The 26,708-nt window shown below is 36.9% G+C and overlaps 1 protein-coding gene across 5 annotated transcripts in view; it reads left to right on the top strand.

Annotated features, from left to right (window-relative positions):
• App (amyloid beta (A4) precursor protein) overlaps nt 1-26,708 on the top strand; it is a 218,206-nt gene that overhangs the window by 68,127 nt on the left and 123,371 nt on the right. For all 5 annotated transcript variants that reach the window (XM_013031031.1, XM_013031029.1, XM_013031034.1 and 2 more), the window contains one exon: nt 10,897-11,026. In XM_013031031.1, the coding sequence (XP_012886485.1) occupies nt 10,897-11,026 (130 nt within the window). The remainder of the gene's footprint in view (nt 1-10,896; nt 11,027-26,708) is intronic.

The raw sequence follows: 26,708 nt of genomic DNA, 5'->3' as shown, positions 1-26,708 counted from the left end.
TGGAGATCATATCTCACGCTGATATTTAGCTCTGTCCCAGAGCATGCTGGTCATCATTAAATACTACTTGTAGATGACCTGTTTTGGCACAGAGATTGAAGCAGGACGAGCAAAGGCTCTACCTCTGTTCTTACACTGAAGAAACCTTTCCTACAAGGAACTCATGGCTTCCATCTGTACAGGCTATTTAATTCCATAGTTTGGATTCTGAAGACAGGAGTTGGGGAGTAGGTTTCCTCTTAATTTATTTCCTCTTAATTTATTGATTCCATTTATTTATCTATTTATGACTTTAAATATTCAGCTGTAACATCCTAAACAATTATGCCACCTAAAAACATCTAACAAACCAAATTCCTAGATTGTTCTTTATGTCTTTGATACTACTGTAGTTTGTATGTAGCAATGAATGGCCACAACTGTGGCAACTTAATTAAAAAAAAAAAGTTTTTCTTCTGTTCTCTACAAATCTTACAAAGTGCTGATATTGTAAAAGCGACTTGAATATAAGAATATAAATTATTTATAATTAATTAACATCATAAAGTAGATTTTTGTCTTAATGCAAACTGTTAGAATCCCAAACTTTGGCCTAAGGCATTTCTAAGTCTAAATAGAACAAAAGTAGGATAGTGACCCCCTTGAGAACATATATTAAAACTTAGAAACAAAAAATTGGAATGAACTTTTAGCCTATTCTTTCTTTAGATGAAATGAGATTTTAAAAATACATTGTTTTATTTAAACCAAAAAGTTTGGGAAGCAAAAGGAATTGTACTTCAATTTTACATCTGCAGAATCTATGTCTTCCCAAATTTAGTGAGCAAATTAGCCAGAATTTCTTGAATAGCATCAAGGTAATACCGTCAAGCCACTGCTGAGGGAGGAGCTACCATTCTTGACACTAAAGAGATCAAAAGCATTCAGTTTCATATAATTGAGAATGTAATTTAGAAAATCTCAAAGATGGGATGTGGCTGTAAAATAAAGGGTCTTGGGGATGAGGAATCTCATTCTGAGATGAATGGGAGTCATGTGGGAATTCTGGTCAACGCTTAGCAAATTAGCTTGTTTCTAAAGGTAGGTTTGATTGGGGTAGGAAGAAGGGAATGCAGACCACAGAATAGAAGCATGAAAAGGACTGTGGATCATTCTTGCCATCCTTGTTTTTTTCTGTGAGTTCCCTGAACATGACGTCTTGTTATACTGTGATAAAAATCATCACTTGACACCAGAGCAATCTTGGAATGCCACTGTCCAATGTCAGAGCATGCTGACTATCACTATATAACAGGAATAGATAGGCAGGTGTAAAAAATATTACCAATTAAATGGGAAACTGTATACAACAGCAGTGTTAAAGAGAGAATTAAAATATTCCTTGTTACCCTGCATCCTTAACATACAGACACTAGGAAGCCAGATAACTTCCTAAAGTAGCAGATACTGGGGACCTGGCTCTGGTGGAATCTTTGGATCAGCTAAGTTTCAGCACCTATTTAGATTTAACTGGTAAAGTGAGGAGAATGTGATTTTATTTATCTTTTTTATTACACACACACACACACACACACACACACACACACACACAGAATGAAACTTTAATGCTGAGGATCAAACCCAGGGCCAGGCTTTTGGACAACAGCTTCACTACTGAGCTACATAGTCAGCAACATATTTTGTTCTCCACAGCTAACAGTATCTGTTATTTCGTTAACCTTATTATTCTAAAGGAATAGTTGCTTTGTCTATAGGTTAATGGGGCCTGTGAATAAAGCACACCAGTGTCAGTATCTGTTACATGAATTTAAGAAGGTGATATTTTGTTTTCCTTTCTATTCTAAAATTTTATACCCATAAATAAGTATATGGTATTCCCAAACAAGACTCACTTCACTTTTTCTCTTTCTTCTCTCTCTTGTACACACACACATATACACACACATGCATACATACAAACACACATACATGCACACACGTACATTCTACAACAATATGAAATTAACATTAAATTGCTAAAAGGCAAACCATAAATGATCTTTTTTGTCTAAAAGTCTACTGTGAATATTCATTCATGGTGATATCTGTGGTAGATTCATCATTTTTGCTTTGTTTACCCAGAAGCTTTGTAGACTTAAAATTATCCCACAAATAGTACACACATAAACCTTGCAGTTTTTGCATTTCGAAGGTCCATAATCATAGTAAGTGGGACAGTTTTTTGTTTTGTTTTTGTCAGCAATTAGCTGTGATAGGGTTTTATCATTTATTTCTTTATTTAAGTAGTTGTACAAGAGGTTGCAATTTCATAAATTAGGTATCAGTTCAATTTCTTGATCAGTGTTAATTCATTTTTTGAATAGATGGATTGGGCTGCCTAGTTATGAATATGGGTGTGTTCTATGTATTGGTGATCTATGTAGGTATAAGATTTGCTTGCAGAGAACATGGGATTTGTAGCTAGAAGACTTTGGAAATAGGAGAGAATATGAATCTGGCTGTGTGCACACACACACATTTTGATTTTCACATTCCTGGACTGTCCTGTTTGTGTGCACCCTACCCTACCCTACCCTCTCTCATTTGTCTTGACATTGAGCATTTTGAAAGTACAATGACTTGTCAGTCAGACAAGGTTCTTTGATGTTTCCAACTCAGAATGTGAAAGCGTGACTGTGACAGTATATTCTTATACAGTGTCAGAAGCAAAATTGGGCCAGATGATTGGGAAATGCACCAACTCCCTGCAGCATTTTCCCCTTTTCCTTACATAAGGCTGCATTGTGCACCCAGCCCTGCTCAGACGTCTGTTATTGCTGTGGTGTTTCGTCAGCTGCCTGTTGCCTCTCAACACCTCATTAAGTTGCAAGAAGAGAAGACTTCCCAGCCTCCAATTCTTTCTCAATTAAACTGGATCTTCTGTTTTCAACATTCCTCATTATTGACAGAATTGAGGTTGAACACAGTCTAAAAGGAGTGATTTTTCTTCATGCCTCAGAAAAATTTTAAGTGTGCCTTTTAAACCTAGAGACAGTATGTTATCTACATCCTTTTCTTGGTTTATGCACTGGATTTTTAAGTTGTTTTTCACCTGTGATTAAGATAGCCTCCAAGTGCTATCTTGGAGTGGCATCCACTTTACATGTGTTCTAGTTTCATCTTTTGCAAAGTGGAAATTACTCACTTGAGGATTGTGTGAGCTGATATACCTATAGCATCTGCAATGATGTCTGGTACATGGGAACGCCTCAATTGCTATATGCTTTGCTTATTCTTGAATGTGTCTTAGCTAAAAGGAATTAGCATATAAAAGCTTTTAGAAGATGAAAATATCCCAAAGTTAGACTACCTTTATATAAAACTTTGTTATCTATTTTTGTTGTTTTGTTTACCTTTTTATTTTGTTTTTGAGAGATCTCACAATAACCCAGGCTGGCCTTCAACTCCCAACCCTCCTGCTTCAGCTTCCCTAATGAGAGAATTACAAATGTGTGCTATCATGGCTAGCTAAGGCTTTTGAATTTTTGTCATGTGTGTGTGTGTGTGTGTGTGTGTGTGTGTGTACACATTAAGTGAAATAATAAATCTACCATTTGTTTCTTGGACTTTGACTTTAGCTTTTATATTTACTATATAAAATTTAACCATACTAGGAATGAAAATCAGGATTTTGTATACAATACATCCCCAGCTCTCACATGCTATATGCATTTAAAAATCTGTTTCCTTTACATTATTTTTTTCAGAACTTTTTGAAATGCTTTTTGCATGCAAAAAAAAAAAAGAATAGTAAAATGAACCTCTATGAACCACTGAGTCAACTTCAATTATTATCAGATCTATATAGGCATGTTTCTGGGCAAGTCTGGAATATAGGTTTTTTTGGGCTTGGGGGTCTTGTTTTGTTAGTAGAATGGTTAGTTGTGAAAGGGAGATTTCTTATGACATTTCCATTGATGTACATAATGTATCTTGATCAAATTCATACCATCTATCACTCTCCTCAGTTCCACTTACCCTTCTTCAAACAACTTCAAACAGGTTCAATTTTCAAACATGTAAATAACTACTTTAATCTTATTTATCCTCCTAGTCACCAACAGAGCCTGTTTTACTTTACTGCCATTCTATTTAACTTACTTGTTAATTTAACAAATTTTAGAGTGTATTAATTGTACCAAGGGCTCTCCTATGGTATTTCAGACATTTGCTTTCAGGTTCATTACTACGAAGGGTCTGCATCAATTTTGACAAGACCACTACAGATTTCTTACACATTTATTTTTACTAACCTGTGAACTAAAAGTACTGAAGCATAATTTATTTTATTGACCAGCTGACATAGGTACTTAAGTTATTTTATTAATGCTGTATACTTTCCAACATTTTTCTAAAAAGAAATGGCTTTAAAATTTGTTTAAGAATTATTTTCCAAATTGCCTGTCTAGAAAGAACAATAAACAGATAATGTTCAGAATTAGTAGTGACCACTCCACCCCCTCGCCTTTCCTTAGGCCATTAACTTTGTTTTCAGCTTTTTATTGACCACATTTGGTTTTGTGTTCTTGACATAACCTTGGTTATCTGGAATTGAGTTGTATAGAAATAATGACTGCTTGTGTTAGGTGGCTTTTTTGCAAAAGGAATTTTTCTCTTAATGTTGAACATAAAATTATATAGGGCTCTTTCCTTATGCCCTTTCTGTACCTACTTTGTTCTTATTCTGTAGTTAAATATAAGCAATGTTCACAGGCAGTCCTACTGCAGTAATGTCTCCAGTTATCTCTCAGTCACCAGAAGTCACCTTACCATAATGTGGTTTTGGTCAACATCTGAGAAGGTAAATCATCACCTCAACTCTATAGATTTCCGATTTCCCGCACTGCTGGGCGCCAGTGGCTTATACCTATAATCTTAGCTACTCAGGAGGCTGAGGATTAGGGTTCAAAGCCAGCCTGGGCAAGAAAGTCCTCAAGATTCCTATCTCCAGTAAACCACCAGAAAACCAGAAGTGGTGTTGTGGCTCAAGTGGTAGAGCACTCACCTTGAGCTGAAGAGTGCAGGGACAGCACCCAAGCCCAGAGTTCAAGCCCCATGACCGCAAAAAAAAAAAAATGTGTGTGTGTGTGTGTGTGTGTGTGTGTGTGTGTCTGACAACATGGGTTAGAAAGAAAAAGTCACATATAAAAAACTACATATTCTCAATCTAATAACAACAGATGCTGGAGGGGATGTGGCCTACTGCATTATTGGCAGGAGTGTAAACTTGTTCAACCACTCTGGAAAGCAGTATGGAGGTTCCTCAAAAGACTCCACATAGAGCTCCCTATTGAGCCAGCAGTCCCACTTTTGGGCATTTACCCAAAGGATCACAAACAAGGTCATACCAAAGCTACCAGCACAATCATGTTTAGCTCAGCATTATTTACCATAGCTAAGATATGGAACCAACCCAGATGCCCCTCAGTAGATGAATGGATCAAGAAAATGAAAATGTGGGGTGTGTGTGTGTGTGTGTGTGCGCGCGCGCACGCGCGCGTGTTTTATATATATATATATATATATGTATATGTATATATATATATGCCTCCGTCAGAAAAAATGACATTGCCTCTTTTGTTAGGAAATGGAAAGACAGAAAAAATCATATTAAAGTGAAGTAATCCAGGCCCAAAGAAACATAGGTCCCATGGTTTCCTCGTTTGCATTGACTAGTACGTGTCTAGGGACAAGCAAAGTAGGTTAAAGGCTATGTACATACAACCACATGAGATAATATTAAGCAAAATGTACCCACAACAGGGTTTATTTTTTCTTGCTAGGTGATTTTCTACACTAGGTGATTCTTTTGTCTCTATTGTATGTTCTTCCCCCATGGGATAACCCCTGTTTTCACTGGATTTGATGCCAGTGCTCTGCACCTTGTATATATATTTTTGTAATTTGGGGAGGGGAAGGGATATTGCAGAAGGCTTATTAAATGGGGATGTAGGCTGACCCAGTGTGATGACGAGATGTACAGGATACTATATTGAAAACGAACTTTATAATGTTGGGGTGGGGGTGGGGGTGGGAGGAATTGGGGAGGTGGGGAGGGAAGTGATGGTAGGGGGAAAACAAAGGAGGAGGTAACAATGTTCACTATGAAATGTACTCATTACCCTACTCATGTAATTGAAACTCCTTTGTACAACATTTGTACAATAAAAAAGATTAAAAAAAACTACATATTCTCAACTTTCTTAAATTTCTTAAGTTCATTATATTATAATGAATTATATTATAATGAATACTGCAATGTTTTCCTGAGCCTTGCAGTATTCATTATAATATAATACAGTTCTTATATAAGATGGTTTTAGGTATGTGAGATGCTACATCTGCTTGAAAGAACAATATTAGAAGAGTTATTTTGCCCAGAAAGCTTATAATCTAATAACTATTTAGAACATTGTACTTAAGTGTGGAATACTGAACGGATTCAGAACTGAACCTGAAATACTCAGGAAGGTTCTACTGCAGCATTGTCTACTGTGTAGAAACACAAAATGTATAGCATCATCTCTGCCTTCAAGGAGCATAGCATATTCTAATAGGCTGGAAGTCACGCATGTGACTATGAGGTAGGAAGTGGCTAGTGATCTGGTATTGTAAGATGCAGTGATCAGATGAGAAGGTGTGGGTGCCAGGATTAGAGGAATCCCACAGAGGTATTCGTGAATTAGGCCTTTCTCCTTAGGGTCTCTTTCATGTAGAGGAACAAAAAGCTACTAACATAGCTTATGTTTTAGAAAGGGGCTGGTGTATCACTAAGTATCCAAATGCATGTGCCAAGACTCAAGGAGTCACAAGCCAGGCTCTTTTTGACCCTCTTGTCTGTCTCTCATCTTATCTTCTCTCTGCACATCTTCCTGTTTTCTTCCCAAGACCAGCAGAAAGATGCCTCGTTTGTTCACCTGTGTGTGTTATATCTTAGTATCCAGGCAAGTCTGCTCACCTAGTGAGCTTGGATGTGTATGTGTTTACAACTCTGAAGGAAGAGGGGTACCTCCGGTCCCCTGCAACTTGGACATGCAGAGTTAAAATGTCACTAACAAATCAGATTTAGGATAGCTGCCGTTGGAGCACCACAGAAAAGTAGTAGTGGGCTGGCAGTCTCCTAACAGCCTTAAAATTAAGCAGAGGTAATGGATATGGCTCATGGGGGAGGTGGTACAGGTAGGTCCTTAATGTGAAGGTGAAGGTGAAGCACACTGTGGTAGATATAACACATTCCCACAGTAGAGAGATGGCTGACTTTCCTTTACACTGTGGTAGAAATTTCTTTACCTAAATGGTTCTTAATGGGCTTGAACATTTAAAATTGTGATGTAAAAGTCTCCTTGGAACACGGGGAACATATATATACATGAGATTATTCTGTGTAGATGTAATTCAGAAAGATTTATCAAAATTAGGATGTCTTATTTTTTTTTGGGGGGGGGTGTCCGGTCGTGGGTCCTGAACTCTGGGCCTGGGCGCTGTCCCTCAGCTCTTCAGCTCAAGGCTAGCGCTCTACCACTTGAGCCACAGCGCCACTTCTGGCTTTTTCCTTTTTGCTTATGTGGTGCTGGGGTATCGAACCCAGGGCCTCATGCATGCAAGGCAAGAGCTCTACCACTGAGCCACCTTCCCAACCCATCAAGATGCCTTATTTTTTAAGTTGCTGACTCATTTGGCTTTTAGCTGCTTCTAATATGGATAACTTTTGAAAAGTTATGTATAACTTCTTTAAAAAATTTTTTTTTGAGCTAGATGCTGGTGGCACACGCCTGTAATCCTAGCTACTCAGGAGGCTGAGATTTGAAGATCTTGTTCAAAGCTAGCCCAAGCAGGAAAGTCTGTGAGACTCTTATCTCCAGTTAACCACCAGAAAACTAGAAGTGGCACAAGTCTGTAGACTGGTTGCCTTGAGATGAGAAGCTCAGGGACAGTGCCCAGACCCAGAGTTCAAGCCCCATGACTGCTAATATATAAAATATATAATATATATTATACATAATATAATATAGATGTGTAATCAAGAAAATTACTCAGATTTCACATAAAGCATTTTAGAAGAGACTATATTTATTCATGTTTGTTGTATAAGTAAATTAAAATTATTAGAAATGTCTGTTATAATAACTTTCTGTATGTGTTTGTGTGTGTGTGTGATTTATGTTGAAAAACGTGCAAATGAAACAGCTTAAAGAACTTTCACATCTTTATTTCTGATATTAAGATTTGAGATGTCACAAAGAACTATGGAACATTGAGCTGACACTTGTACTTAATTATGGTGAAAGCAGTGAACTTATCAAGATACGAAGACATGTGTCTAATTATTTTAATTTTTATTCTTGACTAAATAAAGAGCTATGTTATTTTATCAACATAAAATTGCATCTTTGCCTCTAGGATTGACTGGAAAAATTTAATTAAAAATAATATTTGTTATTTTTGTCATTCTGTCAAATATATATTATAGCTCTTGTTTGTTAGCTGGGGAGTTGCTTCTGCATACAGTTGTATCTTTCTGTGCTTCCACAGAGATTTTGTTTCTTTCCATTTTGATCTTCATCTCCCTTTAACTTGATTGTCTTTGGTAATTCCAATTTAATAGCTTTATTTCTGGATAAAAGTAACTCGCTCCAGTTGAAATTACTGCTTCCATTTGCCTACAGCAGTAAGCAATTTATACCTGGAATTTAGGCAAATTATGCCTGGACTCTCTGTGGTTCAAATTTTATAATTTTGACATCCTTTTGCATATTAACCATTTCAGTTGTCAGTGCTATGGAAAAAGAAGCTGAAGGAAGTCCAAGAAACAATGCATACCTTACTCAGCCCTTTCCTTTTCCTTTCCCCTTTTCCTTTGCTCCTTCCCTTTCCTTTCCCCGTTACCCTTTCCCATTCCCCTTTCCTTTTTTGCTCTGGATGTTGGTGGCTCCTGCCTATAATCCTCCCCCTCCCTCCCTCCCTCCCTCCCTCCCTCCCTCCCTTCCTTCCTTCCTTCTTTTTCCCTCTCTCTTTTTGTTTGTTTCTTTCTTTGTTTCAGGCATTCTACAACTTGAGCCATGTCACCAGACCTTTTTGCTTATTGTTGGTTTTCAAATGTTTAGGAAGAAAGTATATTCTTGGGCTTTAATTTACCAGTGTACACTTCTACCTATAGAAATTTGCAATCTAATATCTTAATGTTTAATTGTACTGGATATTATTATAGGCATCTAAGATGGCATATAAGAAAGGACCTTTTCTCCTATCAGCTTGTACCTACATACAGTTTGTTAGCTTAAACTGAAAAGATGGAAATGCAATATGACTATGTCTGCTACAAGCTTTACAGAAAACTGACAACTCCAGAGAAAACTCTTAGCAGGGTAATATTTCTGAGACGTGGCAGCTTGGACCCCTTCAAGAAAATGCAGTAAGTCACACTTTACTGCACATAAAGTCATGTCCCCTGGGGCAAACTAATGCCATAGAGTTTAGAGTTTATGACTCATGAGAGCTGTACATTTGAGATATAATACATAAGAAAAAGTGGTGGGAGAATTAAATTTCTATTCCAAAAGGCACTTGTCTTCCATTATATAGAATAAAGCTATGGAGCTATAAAATTTTAGTGGCATTTTGAAGTAGAACATTATCTGTGACCCTCTTGTATTAGAAGGTTAAGATACTTATGAACATACCAAAATAAAATGAAGTAGGTGTAATCTTTGGATCTAAGTTACTGCTTGGGAACCTCTTTTTTTTTTTCTTTCAGTACCCTTCCCAGGATTCTGACTTAGCTGCAAATGCATGTGTGTGCGTGTGTGTGTGTGTGTGTGTGTGTAGTGTGTATTCTCCTAGCATATTCCTCAACCACTGAATTTATTCCACACTACCACACCAGTTGATCAGAACAGCTTACTTTAGCTACACATTTTTATGTATATATTTTATCTCAAATCTCTACTCATTATTAAGAAATAACAATTGACATTTCACAAATGTGTTTTAGTTGATTGAGTTTGACATCTCATTCCAAGTACTCAGCAAACCTCATGATTCACTAATAGTAATCTTAGTTTTTTTATTATGGGAAGAGAATTCATGAATACAGTTCTTTATCTAAATAACGTCTTTGAAACTCCTGTATAAACTACTTTGAATAAAGAAACTGACTTATTTTTTGCAGAGAGCTTGCCATAGGCCATATTCTCTATACAACATATTTATCTAGCTAATGAGATAGGGGTAGGTTGAATTTAAGTAAGAATAATATCCTTAGACATATCTCCTTTAATATTTCTTTAGAACGTTACTAGCTATAATCTTCATACCCAGTTTATCTGACCATAACCCTATTGGGGGTGGGAGGGGGCCCCTCAGGACCTCACACTTTCTCTTGAAGTGTTTGCTCAAGGCTCTCACTCTACCACTTGAGCTACAACTCTACTTCCAGCTTTTTGCTGATTAATTGGAGATAACTGTCTCTTAGATGTGTCTGCCTGGTCTTGTTTTGAACTGTAGCTCTCAGGTATCAGCCTCCTGAGTAGCTAGTATTATGGACATGAGCCATTAGTGCCTGGTTAACCTTGTGCTTCTAAGAATCCCTCCTTCCCTCTTCTCTTTTGGTACTTTCTCTTCCTTGGGAAGGAAAAATGAAATTCAAGTCATATTTTTATTTCCCTGACTGCAATGATTAGATGCTTTCTTACCTGTCCCTTTTGCTTTACACTGACTTTCTTTTGCTTGGTCAGAGGTAGAGCAAGCTTAACTTTTACACAATAGAAATACCTTATAATAGTAGTGGATGGTATTTGGGTGTATGTCCATGTCAGTCCCCTGCCAAGAGTAACGGTTTTCTCTTGTGTGCTCCCCCAGGTCTACCCTGAACTGCAGATCACCAATGTGGTGGAAGCCAACCAGCCAGTGACCATCCAGAACTGGTGCAAGCGGGGCCGCAAGCAATGCAAGACCCACACACACATTGTGATTCCCTACCGCTGCCTAGGTGAGCCAGGTGACTCTGTAGTAGTGTGATTGAGAACATGCTCTCATAATGGTTTTTATAATCATATATAATAATTTATAATAATAATCCACCTGAGATGGTGGATACAGAGATCCAGTCGTACTGAGAAATGCAATTGGTTCTCTGTATCTGTGAGTTTCACATCAGCCTACTATGGACTGAAAATATTAAAAAAAAAACACCTAAAATTGGTATCTGTATTTCTATCTGGCTTGCAAGTATAAAGGATTTTAAAGATAATATACGATTGTGTTTTGTTTAAGTACTCTTATCTAGAACTCATATTCCCAGAAAATTCTGTACTGGGTCGGCTGACTCCAGCAATTGTTTATCTCAAACTAATGTGGTTACTGCGCCAAGAAGATGATGCACAGAGATCACCCAGGTTGGTAGCAGTTAGCTCAATCGGGTGGCCAAACCTTGTAATGATTTGATTCTTTGCATTCTCACTTGCCTGTTTTATAGAAATGTTTGGATATTTTTTTTGTTAGAATGTTATTCACTGAAACCAGGTATTAGGTCTTTGAACATGTATTATTATATATAATACTTGATATGACACTTATATGTCATATCAGAAGTGACCTCAGATTTAGATATTATTTTATTTGGATCATAATTGCTTCATCTAGAATAATTGATTTGGCTCTGGGTACCCAATTGTAAACTGAACTTTGAAGTCATATGTCCCAAGAGCTGCTGGAAGAAATTCCAGAGAAATTTTTTATGCTTAACCAATTTATGCCTCTACAGTGCCAGATCTTTATGTCATTTTGCAAAAATGCTGGGCATTTGTGGCTCACAGATATAATCCTGGCTTTTCAAGGGGCTTAGATCTAAGGATTATGGTTCAAAGCCATCCAGACAGAAAAAAAATCTCTGAGACTCTTATCTCTAAATAACCAGCAAAAAACAAAAACAAATCCCAGAAGCCATAGTTCAGGAGGTGTAAAGCACCAGCCTTGAGTAAAAAAGCTAAGGGATAGTACCCAGGCCCTGAGTTCAAGTCCCAGTACCACCAAAATATAAAACAAAAGAAAAGATAGAAGAGAGAGGGGGGGGAGAGGTAGAGGAAGGGAGAAAGAGGAGGGGGGACTACTTCACTGGCAAATGCTTACAGAAATACACAGGGTGGATATGAGCAAAGAAAAATTGAGAGAAGCCCATAATTGCCCAAAGGCTGGGAAGGAATTAATTTCTGCTCTGGCTTTGCCTGCAGCTAAAATACCAGATTTTCCTTTTACCTTTTGAGGAGATTTTGGGCTCCTCTGATGTAGAAATAGATACTTTTTTTTTTTTTGGTTCAGTCATGGGCCTGCGTGCTTGTCCTTAGCTTTCTGCTTAAGGCTAGTGTTCTGTTACTTTGAGTCACAGCCCTAGGTTTTCTGATGGTTAGTTGGAGATAAGAGTCTCACAGACTTTCCAGGCCTGCTGCCTTTGAATTGTCCTATTACTCAGATCTCAGGCTCCTAAGTAGCTAGGATTACAGGCGTGAGCCACCAGCACCCAGCTAGAAGTAGGTAATTCAAGGAGACAGTTTACTTGTGACATATTTAGTAAATTCCTCACTTCTGGGTTTAATTTAATGCAAAGTAAGCATGTTGACACTTCTTATACTTGACTATCAATGAGGGTAGATAATAATTAAGTATTGACAGAAGGGATTTAACCTATTTTGGCTGGTACTAGGGCTTGAACTCAGGGCCTCTTGCTCTTGTTTCATTCAGTCAAGGCTGGCATTCTATCCCTTGAGCCACACATTCATTTTCTGGATTTAGCTTACTTGAACCATTGATCATATTTCTCATTTTGAAAATCCTTAGTCTTCTTCCTTGGAGCTGAAATGGATCCTAATAGGACATTATTTTGCTATTGAGCTTATACTATAAAAAGGTATGCATTGTTTATTTCTTAGGTAGTGGCAAATTTTCCAGAATCATCAAACAGAAGTATTACACAGGCATATAATGTGCCGTATGCCTTTTGGAAAAGAGAGTTGAAAAGCTTGGGCATATAACTCATAGGTACATTGTGTTTACACTAATGTAAGGTCCCAGTGCTACTCAACACTGTTTCTTCTTCTGTGCCATCCTTTTTTTCCCGTAATTTTTTATTCTGGTAGCTATCATGTTATCAAGCCTCTTGTAATTATGTAAGGAAACGGTTTTAATCATTTATCCATAATGCAAACAGGCTTAATTAGTCTTCCTTCACAGTTATAGTCAAGTTTAAACAGTGAGCTATTATGTGGGAGCATCTGAACTACAATCTATCATGTCTTGATTTCTACTCTAGTGAAATGTACTCATTACCTTGCTCATGTAATTGTAACCCCTATGTACAGTATTTTCACAATAAAAAACTTATTAATAAAAAATTACATTAGAACAGTTATTCACCCGATTTATAAAATTGAATCACATAAGAAAGGCTGTAAATTAGAGGCAGTAAATAACATTAAAAAAAGTAACAATAGATAATATGCTGGTAAAGGTGACAACTAGAGCCCCTGGTGTAGGATAAATCTCCAAGTGCTGTTCTGTGCTCTTTGGTGGCAGTAATAACATTCTTGCATAGTATTTTTTCCTTGAACAAAGAATGACTGTTTAGCATTAACCCAAGTTGCTCCCTGAAATCTCTTGACTGTATCCAAATACATCCTTTAGATAAAAAAGAGAGTTATAGTAAGGTTAATTCTCACAAAATGAGACCTCAGAAACAAAATATAATTGTCTTCAAGGTTATGCATAGACATAGTCAGAGTCAAACTTGAAGAGAAAAAAATGTCTGTTATGTTTGGCATGTAACACTCCCAACTTCTCTATGGATAAAGGAACCAGTGTTCCACTGTATTATTTTTCTCTACACCCTGTGTTTGTCTTGGACGTACTTGCTCTGTAGTATCTTACATTCCTCATTGAGATGGTGAAAGTGTATCAGGTTGCTGTGGCTACTTTGCTGTTGAGGACTGAATGGTTTCCCAAGCCGTTTTTCTCATTTAATTCCTTGCTTTCTGGTAAAATCTGAGTTTATGAATTTATCTATGTAGAATTCAAAGCACATCATTTATTATCAGTCTGGGAGAATCATATTCTTGCAAAAGCTTTTAAGCCCATTCCATTTGAATGACTTCTCTTCATGGAGTAATGAATCCAACAGATCCACTGCTGAATTGGCACACATCTATACTTATTTTTCCCCTGAAAAGAAGGTACAGTGCAGAAGATAAATTACTGTTGATTTACAGGGTACAAAGTCAGGTTAATAGTTTAATCTAAAAGAAAAATTTGAGTGTAAAGAATTACTATCTGAAAATGTCATTGAGTTTCATTTCATGATGAGGACGTTTTTAATATGTAAGTATTAATGACCAGAAAACTCTTTAGGAATAGCAAAATGAGAAATTAAAGGTAATCCAATTCATTTTAATTTTTGATATTTTTAATAAAAATTTTAGGACAAACAGATTTTTTTTTCTACCTGGTTATTTCAGTCAATAATCTACATTTATCTTACCCCACTTTAAGAATGAAGAGTATATGTTTGGATACTCTGACAGATACTGTACCACAGAAGTTCTTTGAATTTCTGCAAAAACAATTATTTTGAGACACCTCACACAGTAGAACAACAGTCAAGAATAGTATGTGGACTTCATTGCATTCCAAAAATGGGGCTGGAAATATGGCTCAAGTGGCAGAGCCTTGCCCAGCAATCAAAATGTTCTGAGTTCAAACCCTAACAGAAGAGGGAGAAAGATGGGATGAAGAACATTTATAGTATAGATTTTAAGGATCTTTAAGTGCTCAGATCAGATGTCCAAGCAATCCAGTGTGATAGAACTAAAACAGACTTATTGTGTGGACTTTAAAGGTTTCAGATTTAGCAGTTTGAATTAGGTACAATATATTTACGATAGTTGAAATAATGTCCATTACTATTTACTTATTTTAAACGATAGAGCTAATTTCGAATACTAAAATTTAATTAAGGAAAAATTTTTGTCAAATATTTTCATATGTAAAAATTGTTTATTGTTTTTACTTAATAGAAATTAAGAAAAATAGCCTTTTCTTTTATAGAAAGCTTCACACGTGCAACAAACAATATAGACACAACAGGGTAAAGCCAAATTTAAGAGATACTTTCATTCCAGTATGTAAAGTTGTTATGAAGTGTTCAAATATTAGAACTTGACCTAGTCTAGAGATGAATCCTGTTACTACTACTACTATTACTATTATTATTATTGTAGTCACTGAGTGGCATCATTTAACTTCCCTCTCTTCCTAATTCATTTAATAATTCCAATTCTTGCTAGGGATCTTTCCCAGGAGACCTCTCTTACTCTTTTCCTTTCAGTGAATTTGAACATTAAAAGGCAGGGAAATCAAGGCAACAGCTGGGGGAGTAGTCTGAGGAGTAGGCAGTGCAGATTGCAGGAGAAAAATGGGGTTTTAGGATTCTTTCCCAGAGTTTGGGAGAGATACAGTACTGATGAATGTGTAAAAAAAAATGAGGCATAGTTTATTTAAAACTTTATTTTTAAGAAGTGGTGCTGTAGCTCAAGTGGTAGAGCGCTCGCCTTGAGCTGAAGAGCTGAAGGACAGCGCCCAGGCCCAGAGTTCAAGCCCCACGACTGACCAAAAAAAACAAAACAAAACTTTATTTTTAGCAGAAGAAAATCTAAAAGTTTTTAAAAAATGTTAGAAGATAAAAAAGACGAAAGTACATCATGGCCAGTTTAAGCAATTTTGCTGTAAGTGTAAGCAGTTTAAGCTTTCTGTCATTGTAATGAAATACCTGAGACAATCAACTTACAAAGAGAAAGGTTGTGTAGATTCCAGTCCATAACTGTTGGGCACCATTGCTTTGGGGCTTGTGGTGAGGCACCAGCATCAGAATGGGAGTATGTGATAGAGCAACATCACTCAACTTCTAGTCAGAAAGCAAAGGAAAAATAAAGAGGAAAAGCAGGCTGAAGTCTCACAACAAATTCCTTGCTACCAAGGGCACATTTTTCAGTGACCTCTTACTAGCTCCAAAAGTTCTAGGACCTCTTCATTGGAGCACCTTGATGTTCAAGCTTTTATCAAGCTTTTGGAAGGGTATCAAAAGGGCAAACTGTCATTTGTCCCCATGCAAGTAAGATATACCTGATAGTATTACGTGTTGATAAGAAGGGAATGGGGAAGGCTTAAATATGAAATTGTGTCCCATAATGGAGAAGACCTTAAAGTGGAAAAATCAGGAAGACAGCCATTTACCAGTTAGAAATGGGAAGTTAGCATGAGAGCTAAATGAGGTGTTAGTCAGTGATTTACATACCTTCTCCTTCTGTGGGGAAAATAAGAATTAAATTCACAAAGACTATAAATAATAAATGTTGATTTATACAAAATTAATAATATCAATACAAGTTACAAGTCTAATGACTGGGAATAATGTCTTACTTTACTATCTAAATTTGAGTTGACTAGAACTAGACTGGATATAATAGAGCTGTGTATTGTGTACCAACCTTTCCTTGAGTGCAACTTTTCCTTACACAATATAAAATTACCATTGTGCCCATTTTACAGAATTGAGGGAAGCATTTCCCTGTATATGTGTTGAGGTTTTTTATTTTATTTTATTTTATTTGTGAAAATACTGTACAGAGGGGTTACAATTACATGGGCAGGATAATGCGTACATTTCTTACCAAGCATTGCAGCCCCCTCCTTTTGTTTACCCTTCACATCCCTTCCCAGCCTCCCCCCTCCCCCCCAATCCCAATCTTTCTCCTTCCCCCCCCCCCACCCACACCAACGTTGTAAAGCTCGTTTTGGACATGACAACTTGTACTTCTCATGTGTTGAGGTTTGTTGTCCTGATTGGTTTTACTCTGAAGACGTGTCACTCTCTACTAATTTGATGATGGGTACCTCAACTTCAGTGTGGCCAAAACTGGACATATTTTCTCCAAAGTTCTTCCCTAACACAAGTCTGGTCAAATGTCCAATCTTAATTGGTACTCTGCTTTATGAGCAGATGTTGTGGACACTTTTATATAAATAAGATGATGTATCACCATACCAATGGAAGATAGGGCAATAGCAGCATGAGTGGAACATCTGGAAAATGCCTCTAGAGAGATGTGGCTATGAGGTAGACCTTTGAGACTTGCAAAGAAAATGAAGAGGCTAAATTCCAAAACAGAGGGCAATAGTTAGTGCTGGTTCTTCTGAGGGAAAATGAGGTAATCAGAATAGAATAAAATAGCTGATTGTTTAAATTTGGAACAGTAGGCAAGTCACATTTTCAGTTTGGAAAGACATCGATTCGATTCATTTTTTTTTATCTGCTGCCCAGAAAAATATGTGAGCCTCTGTGTGATTTCATTTATTTTGTGTATGAGGTTGTCCTAAAATCACCTAAGATACCCACTTATTTAATCCTTGTTACAGAGCAAATACTACGCATCAGGATATATCTTTTTATAATTATTATTATTAGCATCAGTTAGTTATATGAAGGTTTCATTCTGAAATGTCCTTATATGCATACAATGTACCCTGGTCAAGGGTAAATATTTTTTATTATATGAATTCTTTTCATGAATGGGAAAATTGGGTTATAGAAAAACCTGGTTATACTCTTATTTGTGTGCCTTAGAGTATGCTAGTGATATTGTTTGCCATCCTCTTCCAATTTTAATGATCGTTAGATCAAGTTGGGTGCCCACGACTTACACCTGTAATCCTAGCTATTCAGGACGCAGATCTCAGGATCTCAGTTCAAAACTAGCCTGGACAGACAAACACAATAGAGTCTTATCTTTAGTTAACTAGCAAAAAGCCAGAAGTTAAAGGTATTGTTCAAGTGGTCAAGAGCCAGCCTTCAACAACAACAACAACAAAATGAACCAAGAAAGTAAGGTCCTGAGTTCAAATCCTATTACTGCCAAAAAAAAAAGATAATAGGTTGGGAATAAGTATTCTTGTTAGTGGATTTGAGGGACTAGTAAAGGAAAAGAATATTGTAGAGAGCTATGTTGAGAATAAATAAGTCATGGTGCCAAAGATGAAGAATACTTTTCTGTAATACCTGTAAGTTTGAAAATAATTGGTTTCTGTTTAGAATGCATGGCCTTTGGTGACTGGGACTTCAGTGCATTCACTGGAAAATCCACAGACCCCAGAACATGTCATAGGACATAGTACATGTTTAAGAAAGCTGGATAGAAGGACTGAATTGAGGAATTAGCTGAATATTACAAAGAGGAGGAAAAAGGAAAAGAAAGAATCTCCTGAACACTAGAAAGAAAGAGTACATAAAGTAAGAATTTCTCCGACTAGAAAGGCTTTGAAACAGTATATTAAGTGCCATCTACTTTTTAAATTTTATTGCAAAGATATTGTACAGAGGGGTCCAACATTGTTACCCTTCCTTTGTTTTTTTGCCTCACCCCCCACATTTCTCCCCCCCACCCCTCACCCCTGAGGAAGTTGTAAAGATCATTTCCGACATAGTGTCTTATATCATTGTTGCAATGGGTCATCCTGTGTCCTTGTTTCAGCATTTTGTTATTCCCCTTCTCCTCCCCAAATTAAATAAATGTATCTACAGGATGCAGGTACCTAAATCAAATACAGTGACAATAGGGTATATATCATAGAGGAAAGAACATATAAAAGAAACAAAAATCACATAGTACATTAAAATCAACAACAACAAAAATCCAATGCCCATACTGGTCAACAGAGGAAGGACAAGTTTTAACAACTGAGAAGTCATATAGGACTCTCAAAGCAGCAAGTGTCTTTGGATGTTAACAAGAAGATCTGAAATGTAGGAAACAGAGTCTGCTAAAAAGTTGGTGAGTTACGCTATATTCTTTTTGGTTAGCTTTACTTTAAAATTTAATCATAAAGCCATGTTTTAATAGAAGCCTATTTCTAAATAATATTCACATTGGTTATGGGCTTTAGAAACTTGAAATTCTTATGATATACTGTAATAGTTAGTATAGTTTGTAGATATAAACATTAACTTCTGTTAATCACATCCATATGTCTTATTTAAAAATTAGATAGCTGGGTGCTGTGGCTTACGCCTGGAATACTAGCTTCTGAGATCTGAGGATCTCAGTTTAGTCTTTACAATCCTTTGGATACTTTTCTGTCCCTCAGTCACTCAGTGGCCTTCCCACATTATCAGGCTGCTGCTTCTGTTCCCCATTTTCTCTTTCAAGCTCTTTTTTTCTTCCACTTTGAAAATTATAACGACTGATATTTATAGCATTCCCCTTAGCATTTCCCTTTCATTGGTCAACGACTTGTTATACCATTTATTTTAAGATAGTGCATCCCTTTTCTGGAGAAGTAGACTTTTAAAATTTGTTTTTTAGACAATATTCTCCTAACTTGGATGTCCATTGCAAATGTAGCTTCCATAAACAACTCAACCACATTTTAAGCTCCTACCCAGCTAATTATCTTTCTGGAATTTTAGCCTCCCCTCTTTAGCCCACATAGTGACACCACTGATCCTGTCCTGCTTACTGGGTTCAGAATCTCTCCGAGCTCAGCAGAGCTGCCGTTGTGATAGGTGTCAAACCCGACACTTTTGTTTCTGTTTCCATTGCCTTAATCCAGTTTGTCACATTTCACCAGAACCATGCACCTACATCTGCTTGCCTTGTTTGCTTCACCTGTGCCTACTCTAGTTCATACTGAGCAGAAAAACATTCTTTAGGCATACTTTTGATGGTGTTCCTCTTCAGCTCTTCCTTTTTTCACACACACAAATTTAAATTTATTCAGTCTTTGTCTGTATCTCTTTTGGCACAAAATACCTATCATTCTATGAAGACTGAATATTTTTTACTTTTTTTTTTATGCCAGTCCTGCAGCTTGAGCTCAGGACCTGGGCACTGTCCCTGAGCTTTAGTGGGCAAGTTAGTGCTCTATCACTTGAGCCACAGCTGTACTTCATCTTCACATTTTTATTAGCACTAATAGGTTGTACAAAGGGATTTCATTTTGGCATGTCCATAAATGTATACGAGGTACCTGGGTCAGACTCATCCCCTTCATCACCGTCCCTCCTAGCGTTTCATTTTCACACAACAGTTGGTTGGAGGCTGCAGAGGTGTGCTAGTTTCCCAAAAGACTGCATTGATGATTCCCGAGTTAGTACGTTGGAGACGTGGCTTCTTACTGTGGCGTCAACAATGTGACCTGTGAAAGTAGTGGCTCTTAGCTTACATCTCAGCTGTGTGCTGATTTTATAAGCTAGGGACGTTAACTCAGAGGTTATGTATAATGTAGTTTCATCCTCACCACCACACAAAAAAATACTCAGGAAAGCAAATTCAAGCTCCATAGATTAATATAGATGGTATGAACATGGGAAATACATTTTTCCTATTTATTACTGGATACTATTTGGGATTTAAAAAATATATCTTAGGTAAAAAATAGATTTTTTCTTAGCTCATTATGTCTCCTGGTTCCTTGATTTTGTGCATTAAAATCAATTAAATTTGAATGAACTAATGGAGACACTATCTTGGATGCAGAAATTAACCTCATACTGAGCCATCTACAGAGTCCCCAGTTATTATTGCTGCTACTTTGCTTCACTTCGTTATTTTTATGCAAGAATAAAATCAATCAAGATTAAATCTCTACAAAATATTTATGTGCTAATTTTAACTTGTTTTGACATGGCAACTTATAATTGAGTATAATCTCTTAAAATTTGATTTTTAACAGCCTTTTAAATACTGAGACATAAGAATTCTTGGAAAATATTTTTTTAAAAGATGTGGTCTTATTGTTACAATTATCTTACACTATAAAAAGACCTTATGCCCATGTTATAATTTTTAATTGGACAGAAGAAAGTTAAATTATCTGAAAGAAAACCACCAGAAAAATACTTCATGTAGAATAATGCCAGAAGAGCTGGCCCAAATGTATAAAGAATGACAAGTGCTGTCCTCATGTTTTGAGGCTTCCACTGCTTTACACTTTTAGATAAACTTGCTCTGTGTGCTTTAGGGGAAAAAAAGTGCTTAAAAACACAAATTACCTATTACTTGTTATAGTTGGCAAGTATTTATTTGCACATGAGACTCATTATCAAAGATATCTTTTGTACTTATTTGGTATGACTGTTGACTTTTCAGTACATCATCTATTTTACTTAGAGATAACCTACAATACAAAGCCTTAAAAAAAAAATACACATTTCCAGCCAGGCACTTTCTTGTGCCTCACACTTCTAGGCCTAGCTGTTTAGAAGGATGAGATCTGAGGACTGCTGTTCAAAGCCAGCTTAGGCAGGAAACTGTGAGGATCTTATCTCCAAAAACTACTAAAAAAAAATCGAAATGGAACTATGGCTCAAGTAATTGAATACTAGCTTTCAGAAAAAGAAGCTCAAGGACAGTGCCCAGACCCTGAGTTCAAGTCCCAGGGCCAGCACAACAAGAACAACAAAAGTGCACTGTTTCCAGGGATTTATGTAACCACTTGTCTCTTCTGTTTTAAGAGCTAAGGCTTTGTGATAAAAGATACTTTGCAAATGAAAGCCCAAAATGAAATGAACATGTAGAAAATCATGTAATGGCATGAGTGGACAGGGACCTGCGCAAAAGAGGAAACTGAGCTTTTGCGCATTGTGCTTCCGTGTGAGTAAACTTTAGTACATATCTCATTTAACTATTACTTTAAGCTTACTTACTTTTAGCTAAGATGGTGGAAATTCTACAGCCTGACAAGTCTGCTTTATCCCTAAAAGAGGTAAATCACACTTTTCTTATGACATTCTACTATCCAGCTATTCTTATCCAAGTCATGTTCTTCTTCAACTTTCACCAAAAACCACAGCATTTCTAAGATCAAATAATTTCAGCCCTAACTATAGCTTTTCCTTTATGTACATTCTAGTCTTCTTTATAGCTGTTAAGGAAAGACAGAAATTGTGTTATTTAGGAGGATGAGAACCCTTATAATTACAATCCTCCTCATTTCTATATGTTAAATATAAAATGAGCGCTTTGCCTGCTGCAGATATTTTTTATGTCACTATGGCAGGACCCTACTTTGTGAAACAATTTATAACTTAACCGTGATTTAAAGTCTATGTTTCTTCTGGCCTGGAATGCTTGCTCTTCAAAATATTTGCTCCCTGGAGAGGAAAACCAAAGTTGGCCTTTCATGTGACTTTGCGTTGATGACCTGGAATACCGTTGGGGTAATGGAATGGGGTTTGGCACAGTTCCACTTCTTCTGGCTGAGTACACAGTTTGGAAAGGAAGGAGTGGGCGGACTGTGTGCAGAGGGGGAGGGTGCAATGTGGAGATGTTTGCAGCCTGAATGCACCTTCATTTGATGCCTTGCTTTATTACTGAAGAGAATTTGAGTGCTGCAGCCTGGAAGGACACATATTTAAGTGAGTTTGCATCTAAACAAATGCATTATCTCTTTGTCTGGTGGATAGAATTTGAATGACACTTGTGCTCTGTCTGAGAGGAGCAGACGTTTTCATTATCAAATTCACTCAAGCAGAAAAGTAGCAAAGGGAGCAGAAATTTCCATTTCCATCTATGATTGAAATTGTAGTGATAAAAGAAAATGACCAGATTGAGGACGTGCCTTGATCTCATTGCACTAGATGACATGGGATTTTTGTTAATTTGGAAATTATTTTTATACTTATGTTACTGAGAAAGGTCTGATTAGTCTCAAATTGCACATATCCTTTAATAGATGTAGGAACTTTTTTGTTTGTTTTGTTTCCTAGTTATGAATTGTTTTGAATAACCTAACTGGAGTATGCATCCCTTTATACTTAAAATCTTAAGACAATTGTCAGCTATATGTTCCATTATTGGGAGTTGGAAGTACTGATTAGATTTTATTTGATATCAGTAGTGTAGTCAAAGAACTCACTGACCTCATAAACCACTGGATTAAAGACGTGGATCAGAATTCCTAAAAGGGATTTTTTTTTCTTTTGCTAGAGCGTAGTGTGGACCTACCTTTTGAAACATTAAATGTAGTTATTTACTGTCAAAACCTTATTCCATAGAACTCCAGAAACCCAATTATTCCCACTTTGTGAGGACTGGTGAATCCAGCAAATTGATTTATAGTAATAGAACTGTCTTGTTTATATATCTTGGGAACAGACTTCCAAGTCCAGAGTGGCATAGTCACAGAAAGAGACATTGTAATTTACCTAGATGTTTGTCCCCATTAAAAAAATGTGGACTTTTTAAAAAACATAACATGAAGGGATGTGGGCCATTTCTAAGAGATATTTTTTGAAGAGCTGGATGAATCATAATGTATTATCTTTTTTATTGTATGAATTATTGTATGTTTCTTTATTGCTAGGTAATTTTGATACTTTATTTTTCTATTTTAACAGAGCTTTGGAAAGAGCAATGTTTTAATAAATTCCTGGTAAAAGATTTTGCCAACTTTAAGTAGTATGTCCTCATTTCTTCTTTGCTGGCTCTTTCTTTTATTCAGTGCAGTGACCTTTTTTTTTTTTTTTCATTCTCTTCTCATAGTTTGAGCTAATGAGCAGTGGATCATTACTCTTTCGGTACAGTCTTTGGATTTGGTAATTTCGTTGGGCATTTGATTATATTTGCTAAAAGCAATAACCTCTAAGTAGAAGCCTTTGTCAAACAACTAGAAATGTCAAGTAAAAGGTACGAACTTAGAGAGTAGAGGATGCTGCTGAATCCTTAGGCATAGATGGTATTTCTGAGTGACAAAGGACAAAGAACAGAGATTAGAGGTCAGAGCCTTTCTCACTGTAATCAGAGTTATTAAAAGATGATAGGAGAGGGCAAGAATGACAAGTAAAATAAAAAATGTAGAGCACGTGCCATGCAGTGGAAGACAACGATTAGGTAGAATGGATAGGGAACTTGAGCAGTGCATTTGTTATTATTGACCTTGGAAGAAGAGTTGCTGGTGGCAGGTTGTTGGATCTGGACCAAATAGAAAGGGCTGAGAAGAACAAGTCAGGGGTCAGAGAGTGGCAGCCCACCGCTCCAGGGGAACTTTATGTGTGAAAGAGCCTCTTCCTTTCAGATTATAGCCTACCTCACATATGGATTTATGAATACAGTGCATGGAAAAAGCCTGCTGTGTATTTTACCTCCCTATGTGATTTACGGTTTTGCTAATAACTGGTGGTTTGTATGCCTCGGTATACATCAGCCTGCTTGGTATTTTGTAAACAATTATGTGGTTTCTTGTAAAGACCCACATGTAATTTTAATTAATTACATCTGTAAATGTCTATCTGCTTTGAATTTCTCAATATGGTAAAAACACAGAAAAGTATCAGCAGAAAGCAGCCAGTTGGAGATTCTTATGTTTTCAAGAAACAAAGCTGATTTAGAGAAATCTCTATTGTGTCTGTTTCTCAGCTCATCTCTCAAGAAATAAGGATTGAAGTGGGGGAATCCATTCCAAAGGAAACCTTAATTTTCTTTCAGCATCTGCATTAATCATATACCCATAACTGAGAATTGCAAACATGAGAGGAAGAAGAGAACAGCTTGCTGACATATAGGGCTCATGCTAATACCTGATATTAGAGAACAGATTAATGCATTCTCCATGTACTCATTCTTCAAAAGTTAAGGGTCTACCGTGATCCCAGGTGATTTGCATGCTTGAGAAAGATCTTGAAGTCTTGTTTAAAACACATTTCTGCAGGTGTGGTCCAGGAGCTACCTGACTCAGAACCACTCTAGGGAGATCTGTTTTCAGGCCAATCTCAGTACATCAAAATCAAATCTAGGACGTGGGACCAGCGGGAGGATAAAGTTCCAGGCTGATCTCAGGTGACTGAAGTATATTGGAGTTGGAGAACTTAGGATCTGGAAGTTCATGGCACAGTGGAACAGTTGTTAGAATTTCTGCACATAAGAATGTAAGTAGTAATTAGTGCAATCAGAAAGAGACAACAGAAAAAGCACATGTTAAGACATTTTGGTGTATATGTTAAGACATTTTGGTGCCACATTGTAGTATTCTCCAGGTAGCAAACCAGGCTGGAAGTCAGGGCCCAGAATTGATCCTGCTCCTCCTGTTAGCTAGGCAGGAATCCCTTCAGACCTAAGGCTCTCATTTGGGAAGGAAAACGTAGTTCTATTCTACATGCAGTTTAGAGTCTTAAGAGTCTAAATTTGCAAAGTAAAATATTTCCTTTATTGTTGACATATGTGTGCTTATTTTTAAACTCTTGAAGTTTCTAAAATATTTTAAATGCCACATGTCATGTTCAAAAATTGTTTTGCTAAGAAAATCTCTAACCAGCGTCTGTCTTATTTACTTCGATGGTATAGATGAGAAATTGGGTTAGAAAGGTTTTTTTGGTTTTTGTCCCCCCCCCCCAGCTCTTTTCAGCTCTAGTAATTTCATAAATGTTCTTTTGAAATCAATGTAGAAGCAATACCTACAATGTGAAATTTTACAATCAGGCTTTGATTTTTTTTAATAAAAATTGACTTTATTTTTTTATAATCATTTTGAGAAGAACTACTCAGGAATTTTGTAGGGAGCCCTTATGTTGGAATTTTCTCATTCTTTGTTGGGGTTGGTGTTTTAGAATGAAGACAATAAAGGCAAAGGGCTCATTTGAATCTCTCTTCCCACCTTCTACCCCCTCTCCCTACATTAGTTCTAGGCTAATCTTATATACATATTTTCTGCCCAAGCCATAGAATCAGCCATTTTGTGAAGAACCCTTTCTCATTTTGTATTACCCATATCTTCAGATAAGTCTGTAACTACTGTAAGCATGCTAAGCTGAATCAGTTCACACTGATGTCTCCAACTCTTGAATATTTTGCTTCTTGGATCACCCTGCCTCATCTTCTTGCTTAACTAAATTCATACCCCTACAGTGAGACCTCTGGCTCCTACTATCCATTTATTTACTTTATTGTTTACTCTCAGACTACACACATAGCAGTACCAGAATTGTTAGCCCATGTCATTATGTGGCGAACACAAAAATTGCCAACAATTAAAAACATTCCTTCTTTCCTGTTTTGTTTTGTTTTAAAATCTGCCCTTTGTACTGTCATCATTATTTTAATATCATTGTTATTCACAACCGGGGTCAGACACAATTTCTGTCTGATGTACATCCTTCCATTGCTGTGTATGAACATGCCATATATGGGTGCCTGACTCTGTTTACTTGAATAAATCTGAAAGAATTTAAGTGCAACTTGAAGTTTACACTTCTTTTAGCTTATCTGATCCACTTAATATTAACCATCTGGCAGGTTGTTCTTATCTGAAGAAACCCATCTGTCAGTTCTCCTTATTTATCTGCTAAGAGTTATAGTGACGTGTTGATGATAGCAATGGTCACTTAAAAAAAAAAAAGGCCACTTATATGTTCACTTTGAGAAACCAGTAATTAGCCACACTATGAAGCAAACACTAGCAGTTTTCTCACATGCAAACTTGGTTGAAAAGCATTTCATCCATGTCTGTCTGCCTGCCTGCCTGCCTGCCTCCCTCCCTCTCTCTCTTTCCTCCCTCTCTTCCTTCTTCCCTTCCTCTCTCCCTCCCTCCCTCCCTCCCTTCTTTCCTTCTTTCCTTCCTTCCTTCCTCCTTCCCTTCCT

Source organism: Dipodomys ordii, unplaced genomic scaffold (assembly GCF_000151885.1).
Source record: "Dipodomys ordii isolate 6190 unplaced genomic scaffold, Dord_2.0 Scaffold136, whole genome shotgun sequence".
NCBI classification, from domain to species: Eukaryota; Metazoa; Chordata; class Mammalia; order Rodentia; family Heteromyidae; genus Dipodomys; species Dipodomys ordii.
Note: the sequence above shows the minus strand (reverse complement) of the source record. Positions and strands in the feature narration are given on the sequence as shown.